Consider the following 21,650-nt stretch of genomic DNA (forward strand, 5'->3'; position numbering starts at 1 on the left):
GTGACTCCTGAATGGTTGTGAAAGAGGGCCTGACAGCTGAGTGGACAGCGCTTCATATTCGTGGTCCAGAGGTTCCGGGTCCGATCCCCGGTGGAGGCGGAAACAAATGGGCCGAGTTTCTTTCACCTTGATGCACCTGTTCATCTAGCAGTAAATAGGTACCTGGGAGTTAGACAGCTGCTACGGACTGCTTCCTGGGGGTGAGTAACAACAAGGAGGCCTGGTCGAGGACCGGGCCGCGGGGACGCTAAGCCCCGAAATCATCTCAAGATAACCTCAAGATAACATGTCCGCCGGTGTTGGGTACCGACCCCAAGGTAATCACCATGCAAAGTTGTGTGAGGCTTCACTCGTGTGTGTGGCCTCCATCATAGGACTGATGAAACACAGATATTTGGCAGATATAGGTTTGTATTGTTTTTTACTAGGGAGATATAACCGGCGGCGCCCGGGTCTATGTCCGTTTGTCTCTGTCCTCTTTCCCACTCTCGGCTGTTCTCTACGCTGATTCAATGTCATGAAATATAGGAACACCCATGACATCTAGGGAACACCCATGACATCTAGGGAACACCCATGACATCTAGGGAACACCCATGACATCTAGGGAACACCCATAACACCTAGGGAACATCCATGACATCGAGGGAACACCCATGACATCTAGGTAACACCCATGACATCTAGGGAACACCCATGACATCTGGGGAACACCCATGACACCTAGGGAACACCCATGACATCTAGGGAACACCCATGACATCTAGGGAACACCCATGACATCTAGGGAACACCCATGACATCTAGGGAACACCCATGACATCTGGGGAACACCCATGACATCTAGGGAACACCCATGACACCTAGGGAACACCCATGACATCTGGGGAACACCCATGACATCTAGGGAACACCCATGACATCTGGGGAACACCCATGACATCTAGGGAACACCCATGACATCTAGGGAACACCCATGACATCTGGGGAACACCCATGACATCTAGGGAACACCCATGACATCTGGGGAACACCCATGACATCTAGGGAACACCCATGACATCTGGGGAACACCCATGACATCTGGGGAACACCCATGACATCTGGGGAACACCCATGACATCTAGGGAACACCCATGACATCTGGGGAACACCCATGACATCTGGGGAACACCCATGACATCTGGGGAACACCCATGACACCTAGGGAACACCCATGACATCTAGGGAACACCCATGACATCTGGGGAACACCCATGACATCTGGGGAACACCCATGACACCTAGGGAACACCCATGACATCTGGGGAACACCCATGACATCTAGGGAACACCCATGACATCTGGGGAACACCCATGACATCTGGGGAACACCCATGACATCTAGGGAACACCCATGACATCTGGGGAACACCCATGACATCTGGGGGAACACCCATGACATCTGGGGAACACCCATGATACCTAGGGAACACCCATGACATCTAGGGAACACCCATGACATCTGGGGAACACCCATGACATCTGGGGAACACCCATGACATCTAGGGAACACCCATGACATCTGGGGAACACCCATGACATCTGGGGAACACCCATGACACCTAGGGAACACCCATGACATCTAGGGAACACCCATGACATCTAGGGAACACCCATGACATCTAGGGAACACCCATGACATCTGGGGAACACCCATGACATCTAGGGAACACCCATGACATCTGGGGAACACCCATGACATCTAGGGAACACCCATGACATCTAGGGAACACCCATGACATCTAGGGAACACCCATGACATCTAGGGAACACCTATGACATCTAAGGAATACCTATGACATCTAGGGAACACCTATGACATCTAGGGAACACCTATGACATCTAAGGAACACCCATGACATCTAGGGAACACCTATGACATCTAAGGAACACCCATGACATCTAGGGAACACCCATGACATCTAGGGAACACCTATGACATCTAGGGAACACCTATGACATCTAAGGAACACCCATGACATCTAGGGAACACCTATGACATCTAAGGAACACCCATGACATCTGGGGAACACCTATGACATCTAAGGAACACCTATGACATCTAGGGAACACCTATGACATCTAAGGAACACCTATGACATCTAGGGAACACCTATGACATCTAAGGAACACCTATGACATCTAGGGAACACCCATGACATCTAGGGAACACCTATGACATCTAAGGAACACCTATGACATCTAGGGAACACCTATGACATCTAGGGAACACCTATGACATCTAGGGAACACCCATAACACCTAGGGAACATCCATGACATCGAGGAAACACCCATGACATCTAGGTAACACCCATGACATCTAGGTAACACCCATGACATCTAGGTAACACCCATGTCATCTAGGTAACACCCATGACATCTAGGTAACACCCATGACATCTAGGTAACACCCATGTCATCTAGGTAACACCCATGACATCTAGGTAACACCCATGTCATCTAGGTAACACCCATGACATCTAGGTAACACCCATGTCATCTAGGTAACACCCATGACATCTAGGTAACACCCATGTCATCTAGGTAACACCCATGACATCTAGGTAACACCCATGGCATCTAGGTAACACCCATGACATCTAGGTAACACCCATGACATCTAGGTAACACCCATGACATCTAGGTAACACCCATGGCATCTAGGGAACACCTATGACATTTAGGGAACATCTATGACATCTAGGGAACTGCTGAACATCTGGGACACTCCTGATATATTTGAAGAACACTTTACAGAGCTGAGAACACCTAGAACATGTGGAATACCCAACGTATCTGTGGAACACCTTAATCTAGAAAACACTTCATTCATTTGGGAAACACTTAAGCTTTTCCGGGACTACTTAAGGCACCTGTGGAGCACCAAAAGTATTTGAGAAACGTCCTATACATTTGAGAAATACTTAAGGTTTTTTGGGAAGACCTGAAGCAGCTGGGAAACGTGTAAGAGCTTGTGACAATAGTTTTTAACTGTAAAGTGTTTTCTACCAATTAAACACTCATAAACCACTTCCGAACAGATTTGAAATACAACAGTTAAATTTCTTACGTAGCAGAGAGAAAGATAACGTAGTAATGAGGGTAGTCGACTCACAACTGGTAGGTTACCTTGAGGTTACCGTGAGGTGTTTTCGGGGTTTAGCGTCGCAGCGGCCCGGTCGTCGACCAGGCCTCCTGGTTGCTGGAAGGTCCCAGGCGTAGTTCCTTACAGATGAGGCCTCTATTCACCTAGCACTTAAAAGGTACGTAGGAGTTAGTCAGTTGTTGTAGGATGCATCCCGGGTAAGGTCAGGCCGCCTAGGCCCTTGGAGGACCACGAACAGCCTTTCTGTGTTTTGACAAGGGTAGATCTAAAAGAGCAATGGCAGATGTGTAGTGTAAGGTTTAAGTGTATGTAGTGTAGTGATGTAAGGTTGAACCCTCACACTGCTAACAACACTTATAAGCGTGCTCAACTTTGGTCTTCTGCAGATGTGGGCGTTGGGGCCTATTCAGGCAGCAAAGGAGCAGCCGCAGTACTGAGGACTCGAACCGTTGCCACAGTAGCATCACGTGTAGTTTCAACTGTGGCGGTGATCACAGAGCTCAGAGCGGAAGTTCGTTTAGCACTGTGCTTAACTTACGACGGGAAGCAAGTACAGAAGAGGGTCGGTAAGTGCCGCATTGTGTGTGTTGTCGGTGAAGGATCCAACATACGGACGGACTAGATAAGGTCAGTCAGGTATTAATATTAACCACTCTCTAGGTTCGGGAAGGTCTCCTTCAGTATTGCGAAGTCCTCTGGTCTGATGCACGTCCTCAAACTCCGAACTTTGTCATATCAGAGTCGGCTTACCTCAGATTGGTCCTGGACTCGGTTCCCGGACAATTAATATTTTTAGGTATATACCTTGTGACAGTAATCTCTTTCAAGAGAGATTTAGCCTGCTCCTTCCTACATCGCGTTACTTCTATACTTCTGCAACATCATTATACCACATTCAAAAATAGTATATAAGTGGAATAACAGACGTCTCTACAGGGGGTACACTACCCTACTCTCACTCTCCTCACCCCCCTCCCTCACTGTCGGCGCACCACCTCGTCGATCAACAAATGACCACTTCAAACCAACTGGATTCGCCGCTCTGCTACCGGAGGGCGCTGACGTTCGGCCCGGGCTGTCAGTGTTGACCTGTAACTGCTGCGTGGCGGTCGTCTTGTTGACGGTGTGGTGCGGCCATTGGCCGGGGCCTGGCGGGTGTTATGGCGTCGGCTAGTGGTGGCCGTGTTCGCCGGGTCGACACCGCCCGGCTTGATTTCTCGGCCCCCGTTGACTGGCCCTTGGTGGAGGTTGCCCTTATGGACGTCATGAGTGTGGAGTACCAAGATCTCTACGGTGTTAAGAAACTTTCCCCTACCCGGGTGGCGGTGACGTTCTCCTCGGCGCAGGTGTATCAGCTGTTTGTGCGTCGCTGGGGTACACGGACGCATGAACTTCCAGGTTCTGCTGTGACGGTGGAGGTCTCCGATCCGTGGGGCCCCCTGACGTATGTAAGCGTTCATGGTGCGCCAGTGCAGTTTCCTGAGGATGAGCTGTCCGCCGTGTTCCGTCGGTATGGTGAGGTGGTGGGGCAGCGTCATGCCTGTCTGCTTAGTGGGCGCCTGAAGGGGCTCCGTATGGGTGCTCGTACTTTGCGCATGCGGCTCTCTGGGGCTATTCCCTCTCGGGTGGCTGTGTGTGGGTTTTATGTGTGTGTGTTTTACCAGGGGCAGACTCGCTCCTTTTTCCGGTGTGGTGAGGTGGGCCATTTCGCTGCAGCTTGCCGTGCCCCTCGCCCGGAGGACCCATCGGTATTCCATGCGGATGATTTTCCACTTCTGCCGGAGGCTGGGGCGCCCCCAGTGGGCCCGGGCTCAGTGGGTGTGCCTCTGGAGGCGTCGTCCCCAGCTGTCCCTACCTCTCCGTCTGCTGCTGGGTCCTCTGCTCTGTCTGTTGACTCTGATGCTCTCGCGGCTCCTGCTTCGGGTGCGCCTATGCTGGTGGCGGCGGAGGTACATCGCGACCCGAGTGTCTCCTTGGAATCCGACGTGTGTGGTGCGGTGCCGGCGGGCGGCCCATGTGCAGTGGCCGGTGTGCTTCCCGAGGCCAGGGGCGGTGTTGATACTGTGTCTCCTGACGGCCAGCCCTGCGGTGTTCCTGATGCTGGTGCCGTGGCGCAGCCGCCTGCTGTCGCTTGTGCTGTGCCTCCTGTGGTTGCATTGGGCTCTTCTGTTCCTCGACGAAAGCGCGCTCCGAGGGATCGGTCGCACAGCAGGGGCCCCCCTGGGAAGAGGATCGAGGCTTCGGGTCGTGTGGCTTTGGCTGTTGCACCTCCCTCCTCTTCTCCAGTGGTTCCTCCTCCCCCTTCGGATGCGGGATCTGGGGATGAGTGGGGCGTTGAGCGTGGTGTCGGGCTCGGGGCGGCGGAGGGAGTGGAGAAACTGTGGATGGTGTCCTCGACGCCTGGGGCGCCCTCTTCGCATGGTGTGTCTCCTGTGATTTTGAAGGCGGTTCCTGGCCGGCCGTCTTCCGGGGTGCGGCAGGGGGTTGAGCCTGGTGGTGTGGATGTGGCTCCCGCTGCGGGTGCGGTTGTGTCCCCTGGGGGACGCATTGGGTTGGGGGTGTCCTGAGGTTCTCCCGATAGCGCCCTCTGTTGTATGTGCGTCTTTGAATGTTCGTGGTTTAAATGATCTTGGGGTCCAGTTGGTCCTGTTGGATGTTCTGCAGGAGCAGCGTGTGGATGTGGCTCTGATCCAGGAGCATAATGCTCGTGAGGTGTCTGTGCTGCAGTGTTTAAGTGCGCATTTTCATGTTGTGCTCAACCCGCCGAGGACGTCCTTCGGGGGGACGCTTATGTTGTTTTCTAGGAGGGCTTCCTTCTCCGTGCTTCACACGGAGATGGATGAGGATGGGCGGGTTTTGTTTGTGAGGGTTGAGTTTTTGGGGGTCGTTCTTCCGTTCCTGACGGTGTACGCCCCCTCGGGGGTGGCGCGCCGTTGGGAACGGGAGGAGTTTTTTCGGGTGGGGCTTCTCCCTTTCCTGCGTCATGATATGCGGAGTACGGTTTTTTGCGGTGATTTTAATTGTGTGACAAGTGCGCGGGACTGTAGTAGCGCCCGCCCGCAGAATGTCTCGGGTGCGCTGCTGGAGGTGGTGCGTTCTTGCGGTTTCAAGGATGCTGCTGTGCTCTATGGGGGCGAGTTGTCCTTTACTTTTGCTGCGCATGGGGCGCGTTCGCGGATTGATCGAGTGTATGTTACTGGCGGGGGGTGTTCTGTGTTTGATTTCCACACTGTCCCGGTTGCTTTCTCGGACCATAGTCTCGTGGTGGTCCGGGTTGGTGTGCCCAGTCAGGTGCGGGTCGGCGCGGGGTGGTGGAAGCTGAATTGTGGGTTGTTGCGTTCTCCGAGGGTTTGTGGGCAGTTTCGGGTTTGGTGGGTCGGGGTTCTCGCCCGGCGGTGTGATTTTCCTTCTGTTTTAGATTGGTGGGAGTGGTGTAAGAAGCAATGTCGGTTGTTTTTTCGGGTGGCTGCCAAACGTGAGGCTGCTGGAAGGTTTGGGTTGCTGCGGTTGTTCCAGGTGAGGCTTTCGCATTAGTATGTGCGGTACAATGCTGGGATTGACTGTTTTGGGGAGATTGCGGAGTGTAAGGAGCGTATTTGTGGTTTGCGGAATGAGTGGGCCGAGGGTGTTCGTGTGCGTGCTCGTGTGAGTGAACGTGTTGACGGGGAACGGCTCTCTCCTTATCTTTTAGGGAAGGTGAAGGCTGCGCGGGACGGTGTTCTTTTTACGGCTCTGCAACGGCCGGATGGGTTCGTTGTTTCGGACATCGGTGGTGTGTTGCATTATGTGCGGCAGGAGTTGGTTGCGCTCTATGGGGAGGTGGTAGGGGACGACGCGATTGCGGAAGGTTTCTTGGGTGGTTGTGCTCCGGGGTTGTCTGCTGCTGATTGTGTTGGTTTGGAGGAAGATGTTTCGTTGGGGGAGCTTTTCGATGTGGTGAGGTCGTTTCGTTCCGGGAAGGTGCCGGGCTCGGATGGTCTTCCTGTCGAGTTTTATGTTGCCTTTTGGGATGTGTTGGGTGATGTTCTTTTGGAGGTGATCCGGACTTGCCTTCGGGGGTGCGTTCTGCCTGTGTCTCAGTGCGTTGGGATTGTGCGGCTGCTCCCAAAGCCAGGCGATTTGCGGTTCTTCTTGAACTGGAGACCCATTACTTTGTTGAATGTGGACTATAAGATCCTGTCCAAGATTTTAGCTGGTCGGTGTCGCCGTGTGGTTGCGTCTGTGGTTTCCGTGGAACAGTTTTGTGGTGTTCCAGGTCGTTCGTTACTGCAGTGCAATGCGTTATTTCGGGATGTGCTTCTGTACGTGTCGGGCTCTCGCTTGTCGGCAGCGATGCTTTGCCTGGATTGGTCTAAGGCTTTTGACCGTGTTTCGTTAGCTTTTGTTTTTCGTGTGTTAGAGCGGCTTGGTTTTCCGCCTTTGTTTGTTCGTTGGGTGCGTATGTTGTACGCTCAGTGTTGCAGTCGGGTTTGCATCAATGGGTTCTTGAGTGCTCCTTTCCCTGTACGCCGTTCGGTGAGGCAGGGTTGTCCGCTTTCCATGCTCCTTTATGTGTTCTTTCAGGAGCCTTTTTTTCAGGCGGTCAAGGCTTGTGCGCTGATCCGTCCCCCCCCCCGGCTGCCTTCTGATCTTCGGTTACCCATCTGCGATTATGCGGATGATACCATCCTGTTCGTGGCCTCTGCTGGTTCTGTTCGGGCTGTCCAGGTCGTGGTTGAGAGGTTTGAGTTGGCTACTGGGGCCCAGGTCAATCGTGCCAAATCTGGTCTTATGGGTATCGGTGGGTGGTCCTCTCGCCTTGTGTGGGAGGGGTCTTGGTTTCCGGTGGTCTCCTCTCTGCGTGTTCTGGGGATCACCTGGTTCGCTTCTTACGAGAGATCTTTGGAATTTAATTGGGGTGCGGTTTCTTGTAGTGTTGGTGTTGCGGTTGGGTTGTTGGCTGCGCGCCCGTTAACAATTTATCAGCGGGCGTTGCTTGTTACTTGTAAAGTTCTGTCACGTGTCTGGTTCGTGGCTCGGTGTTTCCCCCTAGATCGCCGGCTGGCTCTAGGGTTGGAACGTTAGGTTTATAGGTACGTGTGGTGTGGTCGTTACCACCCGGTTCGTCGCTCGACGTTGGTGTTAGCTGTGCGGGAAGGTGGGGTTGGTATTCCTGATGTGTTTACCCGGGCTCGGGCGCTGTTCTGGGTCTCGTTGCGTCAGGGTTTAGCGTTGGGTGGGGGGCTCAATGCTTTGTGTATTTTTTATTGTTCAGTCCGGTTTAGTTTTTTGGTGGATTGCGGTGTTTGTCGGGAGGTGGCCTTTTGTACCCCTCCTGTTTACTCCTGGGCGGTAGACATTCTTCGGGCTGTCTGTCGTTGTCCGGGTTATATGTCTCTTTCAGTGAAGGCGATTTATGGGGTTCTATTTTGTCGTGTTCAGCCGCGGGTGGAGACTTTATTTCCGTGTTGGGATTGGGGGAAGGTGTGGGCGGCGTTAGGGGCGCGGTTTTTGGCACCGCAGCAGCGGGAGTTGTTGTTTCGCATGTTGCATTTGTCGTTGGCGACAAATGACCGGTTGTGCATGCTGGGTTTGCGTGCCTCTGACGCATGTGTCCACTGTGGTTTGCCTGAAACTCAGTCACATGTTTTCTATTTTTGTGAGAGGCTGAGTGGTTTGCTTGATTGGTTTCGTGGTGTGTTGGCCGTGGTTTGTGGGCCGGGATGTCGGGGTGGTTTTTTGCCGTTTTTGTTTTTGTCTTTTCCGCGGGGCTCTCGACGGGTGCGTAATACGCTATGTCTTCTTGTCGCTGACTATGTGTATTGTGTGTGGGTTGGCCGGAGGGAGGGTTATGAGGTTGATAGGGTTTTGGGGTTTTTGAGAGGACGCTTACGGTTCACCTGGTGGTGGCTGCAGCGTGCTTTTCCGGATGATTTTTGTGGTTGATTTACTGGTGCGTATGTTCGTGGGGCTGCTTTTGAGTGATTGGTCGTGGGGTGGGCTCGTGGATGTTGGCTGTGGGCTGGTTGGGTGGGTCTTGTTTCGGTTTGTTTTAGGTCCCCGGTCCTCCGGTGGGCCTCCTCGGCGGGGGTTGGGCGGGGTGTGTGTGTGTGGTTGTTTTGTTTCTGTTGTGGTTGCTCCTGTGTGTGTGTGTTCGTTTGGGTGTGCTTGTGTGTGGGTGTGGTTTTTATGTTTTCCCTGGCTCCTGCGTGGGCCTTTTTGTTTGCCTTGTATGGGTTTTATGTTTTGTGCATTTTTGTTCTTTATGGTATGTGTGCTTGTATGCTCCTATGTCTTTGGAGCGTGCCTCTTCTGTATTTTGTGATTTTCTGTGTGGGGGTTGGGGTGCCCGGGTTATGTTTTGTCCTCCCCCCCCCCCTTTTCATGTACTACTGTTCCTGTGTTATGCGTGTTCTTTTTGCCATTACTGATTGTTATTTCTCTTTTTATGTGCCATGTACTTTGTCTTGGGCTATTTATGTCTTATTTATCTGTTCTTTCTTGATTTGTGTTTTGTGTTCTGCCTTTGTATTATGTCTTTTTAATTATGCACGAGGAAACGAAGAAAAAAGAAATGTACTCAGTTATTTCTGTTTGACTTTCAATGTTCTGTATTTCCATGTTTTTTGTTTAATGTAGTTTTGTACTTTTGCCTCTTCGGGGTTTCGGAGGCCTGTTGTTCTGTACTTTTATGCACCTGTGTTTGGGTTGTTGGGCTGGGCTTGTATGTGCGTTCTCCTTTTGTATTTCTGTACTTAAGGTTGTGTGGATGTGCCTATGTTTTATGTTATTTCTATTGTGTGCTATTTATTTCATGTTCTGTTTTTTGTGGTAAATACTGTGCCCGTTTCTGGGTTCTCTTTTTTTTTGTGCCTTGTGTCATGTGTTTTCTTTCTTGGTTTTTGTTGAGTATGTTTAGTGTATCCGTGTTTACTTCCTTTGTTATATTGTCCTGTGTATGTTCATGACTTGTTCTTTCGGCGGGTGTCTGTTTTGTACATTGTGTATTCTTTTATAAAAAAAAAAAAAAAAAAAAACTTCAAACCAACACTCTCCCCATTAGTGAATCAGCAACTTCACGCGACTCCAGTGCCATCTGCATCATCTGTATATAGTCTCACACGAGCAGTTGGCCTCAGAATATTCTTGTGCTCTCGAGCTGATGCTTCTATCTAAGCATACGTCCTGCATATTAGTAGAGGTTTCAGCCAGCCCACTATTTTCAGCACCTTTAACTAATTTTTGTCTTGCTTATCGTAGAGTAACTTAATCATTATTTTATTTTATGTTGTGTTTTGTCTTTGTGTATATTTTTGATCCGCACTGTACATAGCCAAGGGATTATCTTTATTTTGTTTATATTTGTTTAAAGCAAATTAAAGTTCATTATTTATAAGATTTGTTTTGCGTGTTTTTCCCTTTCACTTTACCACAGGAGACAACCGCCAAGCAGTCAATATTTTTGTTTCTTTTTTTTTTTTAATGTGATTGGCATTTACACCAGCCATAGAGAAGACTGCCTTAACACCTACATTTCTCGTCACAACCTGTACACCTGCTGCCTATGTTAAGTGAACCACCAGCCAGTAACTACTTTAGTGTTATTGAGGATATTCCTGACAGTGCTTTATGTCTGAGGTCAACCGGTTCTTGCTTACCCTCTTCCTAACTATAAGTATGCTATTAGCTGCTCGTCTCACGTTTGCTAGTTCTCCCCTCTTCAATAAGGTTTTTTGCATTATTCCAAAAGATTCGTTTAGAGCGTCAGGAGCAGTGTTTATTATCCTTCGTAAGATTTTGTGAAGCTAATAATACGTCAGGAACATGTGTAGATACTAAAGTTGCTTCCATACTTCCTCTTCTACAATGTCTATATTGGTGAGTCTCTAACAGAAATAGTCGCAATAATGTCGCTGAAAAGTCATAGCCCAACCCACGCTCCTGAGATTAGATAATTGTGACAACGTTTCCGTCCGTCTGTCTTGGACGTATCAAGTGGTGATGCAGGAACGTGGGAGAGGAAGTCAGCGTAACGCGAGATGGAACGTCATTATTTTCCTTGTTTCTTGGGATATTTATTAATACATTTTTCTACCAGAAGAGTGTCCTGACAGTTACCTGATGTAGATGTAGATGTAGATGTACCCAAGATAACCTCAAGATGATCCGACTCTCTTGAAGACTCTGAGGAAGCTTTTCATGAGCACCTCACATATCTACTTGTATTACAAGATTGAAGCATTGTTCACACTCGATTTTCATGTAATACAAAATATAACTTCATATTTGTTCCTGAGTAGTAACTGTTATTTGCTAATTGCTAATGCCTAAAATGTATAGAAAATTGCTATTATTCACTTCAAAATTTGTGTTTGTGACCTGGAAAGTGACATTTTGAAATTTAACAATATCAGGTGAGAAAACTGCCGAAGTTTCTTGTCTATATTCACAAAGTCAGAAAAAAATATATAAATGAAAATTAACATGAAACATGTTATACAATAATTATCACAACATTTAGGAGTGACTAAGTAATTTTCGAGATTTGTGATTATACAGTATGTCACTTTCACGAATCAGTTGTCGGAAATTCCGACACAAGATTACTAACACCAACTATAACCAGCAAACACGATTATACTAGGAACATTTTATCATTATCCTGCCCGAAACGCATTTATCATTTTATCCTGCCCGAAACGCATTGCGTAATAGTGGCTTTAGGCATTGTATGTACTAGCTCTATCTATATATTGATCCATTAATGTAACATCACTTGTATGTATGTACCTTACCTGAATAAACATATTTATTATTTATTATTAAACGTTACTAACTACTAACTTCATTAACAGAAAATGGGTTTCAGTGATCTCTCAAGAGAGAATGGGAGATTCGTCACATCATCAAAATACCCATTTAGACTTAACACGTATCCTTAAAACACCAGCTTGGAGACTAAATATGATAAAAAAAGTATTCTGCAACACAGGTTTTAATTAAAACACATTAAATACATAGTATACTTCCCTATGTCGATAATGACTTCATTTAGAACTGCGCTCTGAACGTCCAGAGTGGGAGGGAGACAGACGCCATTACGTTCGTGGTCACACAGACAGAGTGTAGCCTCCCTCCTGAGTAGACACGAAGAGATCATACACTTCCCGCGAACTTCGTGACAAAGAAATCACAAGAGTCTCCGATCAACCCACGATTTCGCTACCTAGGGAAGTATTGCACCGGGTTAAAATTAGTTGTGTATATGTGTAAATTGGTTGCCAATAATTTTTATACAAATTTTGCCAGTTATGAAGACTGACCAAAACCCGGAACAGGTAAGCCCTCGTTTTATAAAACAGAATCTCTTCCCTGATATATACAGTGTCTATATACTAGTGACAGGTTGCTACTTATTAGTTACTCGGCAGGTGCAGTTAGAGGGAAGAAGAAATAATATCGAGTCATCTTAGTGCAACAGGAAGCATTCACGGTCACCATTAGGTCTTAAAGCAATGAGTTTTTCATACGTGACTAGGGAGTGTCCAGGGCCTATTACTAGGCTGTGTACAACTTGACAGCTAAGACATTGATTACCATGTTACTAACCCATTTAGCAGTAGTACTAACATTAATTTAGTAAGTTATTTTATTATAGATTATTTGTGGTATAGGCTAGATACATAAACCCCCCAAATATGTGATTAGGTAAACACCTACCAGGATAAACTGTTAAATATACAGTCCACTTTGAGTTAATAATTATCAATTAAATAAGTTCAATAAATTAATGATTTAATATCTAAATAAATAAACAAATTAATCCCATTAATTTGCTGATCCCTGTCGGAAAACGGACACCATTTACTAATATTACATGCAATATGCAGATAATATTGCTGCTGTTGTATACACAAGTTTACCTATAGAAAATGTAGCTTGTAGTGGCATTTTCCGTCAATAGAAAACGAGATATCATTGCCACATAGTACTATAAATTCACCAGCTATTCTGTTGGGAATTATACTTAATACAGTAGTCTTTGGACTTATTACATCATAAAAACATCTCATTTGAATTAACTTAATTATCAGTATCAAAATAGAGTAAATGTGACCCTTCTATCAGTTACTGACATCTGGACAAAGTGAGCCAGGAGCGTCAGTGGAAGGAGGTCAGTCATTGTTAAGACCAGAGTCGTTGGAGCAAATTCCGCTCCTATAATTCTCTTGGACGAAGTGTTATGGAGATTAGCTTAAGTGTTCTACCATCATCAACACGCTGTCAACAACCACAAGGGAAGTGTCTTTCCGAAATCTTATCTAAGTTGTTATTGGCCAGTAATGTTATGTTAGATAGGATTATTTCCGGTTAGAACACGAACGATCGACTCAACACAGGTAATTAAGCCTTGGTCCTTATCTAATAATATACAGTGTTTTCTCTGATATAGCTGTCATATATTAGGATTCCAGCTTTATAGCTAGTGTCCTTTGACAGGAACAAGAAGAGGAAGCAAGAATGAATCTTGGTACATCAGATACTTGGGTGATGGAAGCTAGCCTCACACGAGGCTAATTTGGTGTCTACATCCCTGTTATATCTGGTGGACTAAGCCTGCTGTACAATATGATAAGGCACCCCCAATTTTATATACTAATATATGTAGTTTAATACTGTAGTTTGATTGGCTACATATATATAAATTTAATATAAACCCCCTCCTAATGTGTATGGATCGATTTGTGAGAATTTGCAGAAATTCAGTCCACTTAACCTCATACAAATTGTTATAGAAAAATATAAATTAACGTAAATATAAATTCATATAAATTAAATAAATATAAATCTCACAGGTCGGTTCCCACAATCCCTGTGGACAAATACACCACATCAGTCCCTCAAATGATGTCTCCAGTTGTGTTCTCATAATACTGTTCTTGTCAACAGCGTTTAAAATGTAGCATATCCTGGTGAAAGTAATTACCTTGCTCCTGCGAGTATGCTCCCAAGTTCTCCTTGAGTTCATCATGATGAGCATCAAGGAAAATGGTTTTTAGAGATACCCACCAGCACATTCTGCCATAGTTCTGCTGGTTCTTCAAAAACCAGCTCCACATAGTTTACAACCTTGTGATTGCCCAAGGAACCACGGAACTACTGCAACAAAGCTGTTCCAAGAAGCTTTTTCCTCCCTAGTGAACTGCTTTGAGAATTCCTTGCTATGCAATATCCTCATCTGTGGTCGATGAAGACGCCGACATTTTTACTTTTACCTATGACACCTTAATTAAGGAAGAAGGTTTGAAAGCACTTGAAGGCTGCCAACTCCTTGTCTTAATTATGACAAATAGTTTCACAAGACCCAGTTTGATGTGCGTGAGTGGTAGCATCAACACCTTCCGGTGGTCCATCAATGGCCGCCTATTGATGCTGTTCCTCCCCATAGAGAACTGGGTCTGCTGTAGTCGGTCCCGCCTGTGACAGTGCACCTTAGCGTTTCAGCATGAACCAAAGGCAATAACATAGAAACTTGATAACACCGCCTTGCAGACTTGTCCCGAATGCGACCATTTTGAAGTGTCTGATGATCTAGCCACACGCATAATACTTCAAGGCATCCAGCAAGCTCTTGATGCTGTTGTAATCCTCTATGTGGTGCACCGAGCCACGGGAACGACTATTTATATTAATGGAAAGTTCTAGAAGTTACTCCAAATTTACTCAGTACGGAATATTTTTGAGACGTTCTGGAAAATATGGAAAACAAACAAAAATAGTCCTGGTCATAAAAACAGAGTTTGTGGAGAATAACAATAAATTTGTATACTATGGAGCTATATGCAATTACCAAATAACACTTACTACTCAGGAACAAAATCGAAATATGAATTGTGTATATAATCTTTGTGTAACACTTTGTGAATTCACTATATTGGTCTATATAGTCCAATTGTATTGTGCACACATTATGTATGTACATCATCACAAGAAAGACCTTCTATATATATTATCTTTAAATAAAATATCCCAATGTATATTATTTGTTAACATTATTTATATTGGTCGTATTTATCTGTGTAAACAATACCAGTGTATAGTATATAATTAATATGTGTATATTTGTTTACACTATATGTTTGTGGACGTTTTCTGTGTACATTATCTTTGTGTATAATATCCTTGTGAATATTATCTGTTTGTGCACTAACGTTACTAACATTACCTGTGTACATTATACTAATGTACATTGTTATTGTGCGTTATCCTTATGTACATTGTCTATGTGCATTATCCTTATGTACATTATCTATGTGCATTATCCTTATGTATATTATCCTTGTGTTCATTATCCTTATGTACATTATCCTTTTCATTACTCTTGTGTACACTATCTTTATGTACATTATCTTTATGTATATTTTTTGTGTAAATTCACATTAGATATGTGTGCTGTAATGGAAAGGAACTCCCTGTCCCGGACTATTCCCCAAATGTAAGGTAGAGGGACCCTCACCTGCCCCTTTCAAACCCCCAAATGTGAGGTCGGGGATTCTCTCCATCCTCGGATAGGTCCCCTAGATGTAAAGTCGAGGTTGCCCTACTCCCGGACCGAGCCTCCAGATGTAAGGACGACTAGGACGTCCTAACCCGATCAGCGAGTCCTCACCTTACATTAAATAAAAGGGAAAAAAGGGAATCAACTGCAAGTGGGAGGTAGCTGCCTTTTTCTCGTACGGTACCTGAGGAAATACCAAATTAGGGTGTAGGAGTCACCGCCCACCTGTAGTCTCATGCTCGCAGAGCTGTCAGCCTCCCTGATATCCTTGGGTTCCTGCAATTTTTTTTTAGAATTCCATTCTACTAATCTCTCCCACGATAATCTTATAATAAGGCTAGTTAAACAGTGCTGACAGAATTTGGTAAACTTAACTCCACCCTAAGGTCGCCAAGGCAGGGAGGGGAGCAGTAACACTTATTCAGATTTTTGTACAATCTCAAAATCGAGACGTGTTAAGATATGTCTCTTATTAGCACTCAACAATAATAAATAAATATATATACTCACGATATCTCTATTATATCCACACTGCAAAATCATTACTTCTATAACTTATAAATAGTTCACAATATAGGTTACTCTTAATAGCCTAGTTCTCAGTAGTTTAAATTAACTACAAATTTACCCTGATCAAACCATAAACTATTCTTAGGACTTCTCTGATCTCAACAAATTTGCCTCTTCTGAATCATATAGTCCTATCAACATTTTTACAGAAATCTCAATTAATAAATTATCTTAGGGTATGGGTATCAACATAGTAAATCAAATACATTAAACGTTAACATTATATCTTAATAGTAACATAAATATTTCGGTGTCAGTCCATCAAATTCTAATAAGACATTAGAATGTTGATCAACAAAACATAAGCAATAACATATACATACTGTACATCAAAACAAATTAGAGATAAAATACAAAAAGCATTGATAATTATCAATTTCACATCCAAATCCTAGTCCCTCCTCATTAATTCTTTTGCTCCAACTTAGGATTAATAAATCATTATTAGTTAGGACTAATAAATCATTAAAAAACATTATGTGTGTGTTATAATAACATTATATATGTGGTTATTATATAAGCAAATTATCTTTTTGTACATTTTCTTTGCACAGTATCCTAATGTACAGTATGTCTGTGTACAATATCCTAGTGTACAGTATGTCTGTGTACAATATCCTAGTGTACAGTATGTCTGTGTACAATATCCTAGTGTACAGTATGTCTGTGTACAATATCCTAGTGTACAGTATGTCTGTGTACAATATCCTAGTGTACAGTATGTCTGTGTACAATATCCTAGTGTACAGTATCAGTGTGTAATGCAATCTCTTTGTTTACACAATACATGCGTTCAGCAATTCTGTGTACATTCTATGTTTGTAAACCACATCTGTGTACACTGTGTACATAATATCTTTATATACCTTACATTTATGTACATTGACTGTGTGTACATTAGCTCTGTGTGTACCTTGCATGTATACACGACAGGCATGGACGTTAACGGCACTGTGGATGAGAACTTGACCCCAAGAGCGACCTTTGTGACCACCAACACCAGTCATGTCATCTCTAAGGCCACCCTCGAGCAGGGAGTAGAGACCTGCCTCACCTTTGTTCTTAATATGAAGGTGAGAGAGAGAGAGAGAGAGAGAGAGAGAGAGAGAGAGAGAGAGAGAGAGAGAGAGAGAGAGAGAGAGAGAGAGAGAGACAGACAGACAGACAGAGACAGAGGAGATAGGGGGAGAGAGAGAGAGAGAGAGAGAGAGAGAGAGAGAGAGAGAGAGAGAGAGAGAGAGAGAGAGAGAGAGAGAGAGAGAGAGACAGACAGACAGAGACAGAGGAGATAGGGGGAGAGAGAGAGAGAGAGAGAGAGAGAGAGAGAGAGAGAGAGAGAGAGAGAGAGAATATTTACTCCGAATGATGCATATGATAGGCTCAGGAAATAAATGGATCTCTGGGAGCTGGTTTGAACTAAGCTGAAGCAGGTTTACAGCTCTTGCTTACAGTTTCACCAGGTTCCTTTTATGATAGTTCCTTATGTGCTAGCTTTAAAGTACATTCTCTTGAAATAAATGAGTCTCTAGTAGTAGGCTTCAGATGAGCTGAGGTGACTACCAGCTCTTGCTTGCAGTTTCACTGGGGACAACTTTATCATAATTGTCACCATAACAAATAAATATATATGAATGAATAACACTGTGGATTAAAATTAGTTAAATAAACTAAATAAAAAGTCCTTAGATCGACTTTGCTCTGACGATTCATGACCTTCGCCCCCACAGGAAAATCTGCAAGACTTGGAACGGCCTCTCGAAGTGACCTTCAAGTTCCACTCCGACGATTTTGACCCAGGTATGTGGTGTTGCGTCATGTGTATGTGGTGTTGCGTCATGTGTATGTGGTGTTGCGTCATGTGTATGTGGTGTTGCGTCATGTGTATGTGGTGTTGCGTCATGTGTATGTGGCGTTGCGTCATGTGTATGTGGTGTTGTGTCATGTGTATGTGGTGTTGTGTCATGTGTATGTGGTGTTGCGTCATGTGTATGTGGTGTTGTGTCATGTGTGTGTGGTGTTGTGTCATGTGTATGTGGCGTTGTGTCATGTGTATGTGGTGTTGTGTCATGTGTATGTGGTGTTGCGTCATGTGTATGTGGTGTTGCGTCATGTGTATGTGGTGTTGCGTCATGTGTATGTGGCGTTGCGTCATGTGTATGTGGTGTTGTGTCATGTGTATGTGGCGTTGCGTCATGTGTATGTGGCGTTGTGTCATGTGTATGTGGTGTTGCGTCATGTGTATGTGGTGTTGTGTCATGTGTATGTGGTGTTGTGTCATGTGTATGTGGTGTTGCGTCATGTGTATGTGGTGTTGCGTCATGTGTATGTGGTGTTGCGTCATGTGTATGTGGCGTTGTGTCATGTGTATGTGGCGTTGCGTCATGTGTATGTGGTGTTGCGTCATGTGTATGTGGTGTTGTGTCATGTGTATGTGGCGTTGTGTCATGTGTATGTGGTGTTGCGTCATGTGTATGTGGCGTTGTGTCATGTGTATGTGGCGTTGTGTCATGTGTATGTGGTGTTGTGTCATGTGTATGTGGTGTTGCGTCATGTGTATGTGGCGTTGTGTCATGTGTATGTGGCGTTGTGTCATGTGTATGTGGCGTTGCGTCATGTGTATGTGGTGTTGCGTCATGTGTATGTGGTGTTGCGTCATGTGTATGTGGCGTTGTGTCATGTGTATGTGGTGTTGCGTCATGTGTATGTGGTGTTGCGTCATGTGTATGTGGCGTTGTGTCATGTGTATGTGGCGTTGTGTCATGTGTATGTGGCGTTGTGTCATGTGTATGTGGCGTTGTGTCATGTGTATGTGGTGTTGTGTCATGTGTATGTGGCGTTGTGTCATGTGTATGTGGCGTTGTGTCATGTGTATGTGGCGTTGTGTCATGTGTATGTGGCGTTGTGTCATGTGTATGTGGCGTTGTGTCATGTGTATGTGGTGTTGTGTCATGTGTATGTGGCGTTGTGTCATGTGTATGTGGTGTTGTGTCATGTGTATGTAGCGTTGTGTCATGTGCATGTGGCGTTGTGTCATGTACTCACCTAATTGTGCTTGCGGGGGTTGAGCTCTGGCTCTTTGGTCCCGCCTCTCAACCGTCAATCAACAGGTGTACAGATTCCTGAGCCTATTGGGCTCTATCATATCTACACTTGAAACTGTGTATGGAGTCAGCCTCCACCACATCACTTCCTAATGCATTCCATTTGTCAACCACTCTGACACTAAAAAAGTTCTTTCTAATATCTCTGTGGCTCATTTGGGCACTCAGTTTCCACTTGTGTCCCCTAGTGCGTGTCTTCCAGCGAAGTGAGGTTTAATTCCCGTAGCCTCTCCTCGTAGCTCATACCTCTCAGCTCGGGTACTAGTCTGGTGGCAAACCTTTGAACCTTTACCAGTTTGGTCTTATCTTTGACTAGATATGGACTCCATGCTGGGGCTGCATACTCCAGGATTGGCCTGACATATGTGGTATGCAAAGTTCTGAATGATTCTTTACACAAGTTTCTGAATGCTGTTCTTATGTTGGCCAGCCTGGCATATGCCGCTGATGTTATCCTCTTGATATGGGCTTCAGAGGACAAGTCTGGCGTGATGTCAACCCCCAAGTCTTTTTCTCTCTCTGACTCTTGAAGAATTTCATCTCCCAGATGATACCTAGTATCTGGCCTTCTGCTCCCTACGCCTATCTTCATTACATTACATTTGCTTGGATTAAACTCTAACAACCATTTGTTTGACCATTCCTTCAGTTTGTCCAGGTCTTCTTGAAGCCTCAAGCAGTCCTCCTCTGTCTTAATCCTTCTCATAATTTTGGCATCGTCAACAAACATTGAGAGAAATGAATCTATACCCTCCGGGAGATCATTTACCCATATATCAGAAACAAGATAGGACCGAGCACAGAGCCCTGTGGGACTCCACTGGTGACTTCACGCCAATCTGAGGTCTCACCCCTCTCTCTGCTTCCTATTGCTTAGGTACTCCCTTATCCACTGGAGCACCTTACCAGCTACACCTGCCTGTCTCTCCAGCTTATGTACCAGCCTCTTATGCGGTACTGTGTCAAAGGCTTTCCGACAATCCAAGAAAATGCAGTCCGCCCAGCCTTCTCTTTCTTGCTTAATCTTTGTCATCTGGTCGTAGAATTCGATTAAGCCAGTCGGGCAAGATTTACCCTCCCTGAATCCATGTTGGCAATTCGTCACGAAGTCCCTACTCTCCAGATGTGTTACTAGGTTTTTTCTCACGATCTTCTCCATCACCTTGCATGGTATACAAGTCAAGGACAATGACCTGTAGTTCAGTGTCTCTTGCCTGTCGCCCTTTAAGTATTTTGGGACAACATTTGCCGTCTTCCATATTTCTGGTAGTTCTTTGAGTTCTTGAGTTCTAGTTGTTGAGTTCTTCACACACACCTCTTTGTCATTCTCTGTATACTTGTCCTCGCCTGTTCTAAGTTTCATTACCTATTCTTTCACTGTTGTTTTCCTTCTGATGTGACTGTGGAGCAGCTTTGGTTTCGTCATGGCTTTGTTTGCTATATCATTTTCATAATTTTTCACTGCTTCTCTTCTCACCCTAACATACTCATTCCTGGTTCTCTGGTATCTCTCTCTGCTTTCTAGTGTTCTGTTATTCCGGAAGTTCCTCCACGCCCTTTTGTTCAGTCCCTTTGCTTCCGTACATGCCCTATTATACCATGGATTCTTCTGTTGCTTCTTGGATTTTTCCCTTTAGGACGGAATGAACCTGTTTACTGCCTCTTGACGCTTTTGGGTGACATAGTCCATCATATCTTGTACAGATTTATCTCTGAGGTCTGTGTCCCAAGGTATTTCCCTCAGGAAACGTCTCATCTCCTCATAGTTCCCCTTTCGGTATGCCAGCCTTTTGTTTCTTAGTTCTCTTTGGGGAGAGATAATTCCTAGCTCTACCAGGTACTCAAAATTTAATACACTGTGGTCACTCATTCCCAAGGGTGCTTCCATCTTAACTTCCCTTATATCCCACTCATTTAGGGTAAATATCAGATCGAGCATGGCTGGTTCATCTTCTCCTCTCATTCATGTTGGTTCCTTTATGTGCTGGCTTAAAAAGTGTCTTGCTGCCACTTACAGCAGCTTAGCTCTCCATGTTTCTGGGCCTTCATGCGGATCTCATGTAAGTCTCTCATGATTAGCAGTCCAGATCCATTCTTGCTGGCAACAGAAGCTGCTCTCTCTATTATGTTAATGGTGGCCATGTTGTTTCTATCATATTCCTGTCTGGATCTTCTGTCATTCGGTGGTGGGTTATATATGACTACGGCTATAATTTTTTGTCCTCCAGTTGTTATGGTACCTGCTATGTAGTCACTGAAACCCTCACAGCCCTGGATAACCGTCTCCTCAA

General features: G+C 45.4%; 1 protein-coding gene across 1 annotated transcript in view; it reads left to right on the plus strand.

The window, feature by feature from the left end:
* LOC123749640 (integrin alpha-4) overlaps positions 1–21,650 on the plus strand; it is a 141,802-nt gene that overhangs the window by 119,027 nt on the left and 1,125 nt on the right. The window contains exons 13-15 of the mRNA XM_069327961.1: positions 3,537–3,716; positions 17,192–17,331; positions 17,986–18,076. Of these exons, the coding sequence (XP_069184062.1) occupies positions 3,537–3,716; positions 17,192–17,331; positions 17,986–18,076 (411 nt within the window). The remainder of the gene's footprint in view (positions 1–3,536; positions 3,717–17,191; positions 17,332–17,985; positions 18,077–21,650) is intronic.

Source organism: Procambarus clarkii, chromosome 20 (assembly GCF_040958095.1).
Source record: "Procambarus clarkii isolate CNS0578487 chromosome 20, FALCON_Pclarkii_2.0, whole genome shotgun sequence".
Lineage (NCBI taxonomy): Eukaryota > Metazoa > Arthropoda > Malacostraca > Decapoda > Cambaridae > Procambarus > Procambarus clarkii.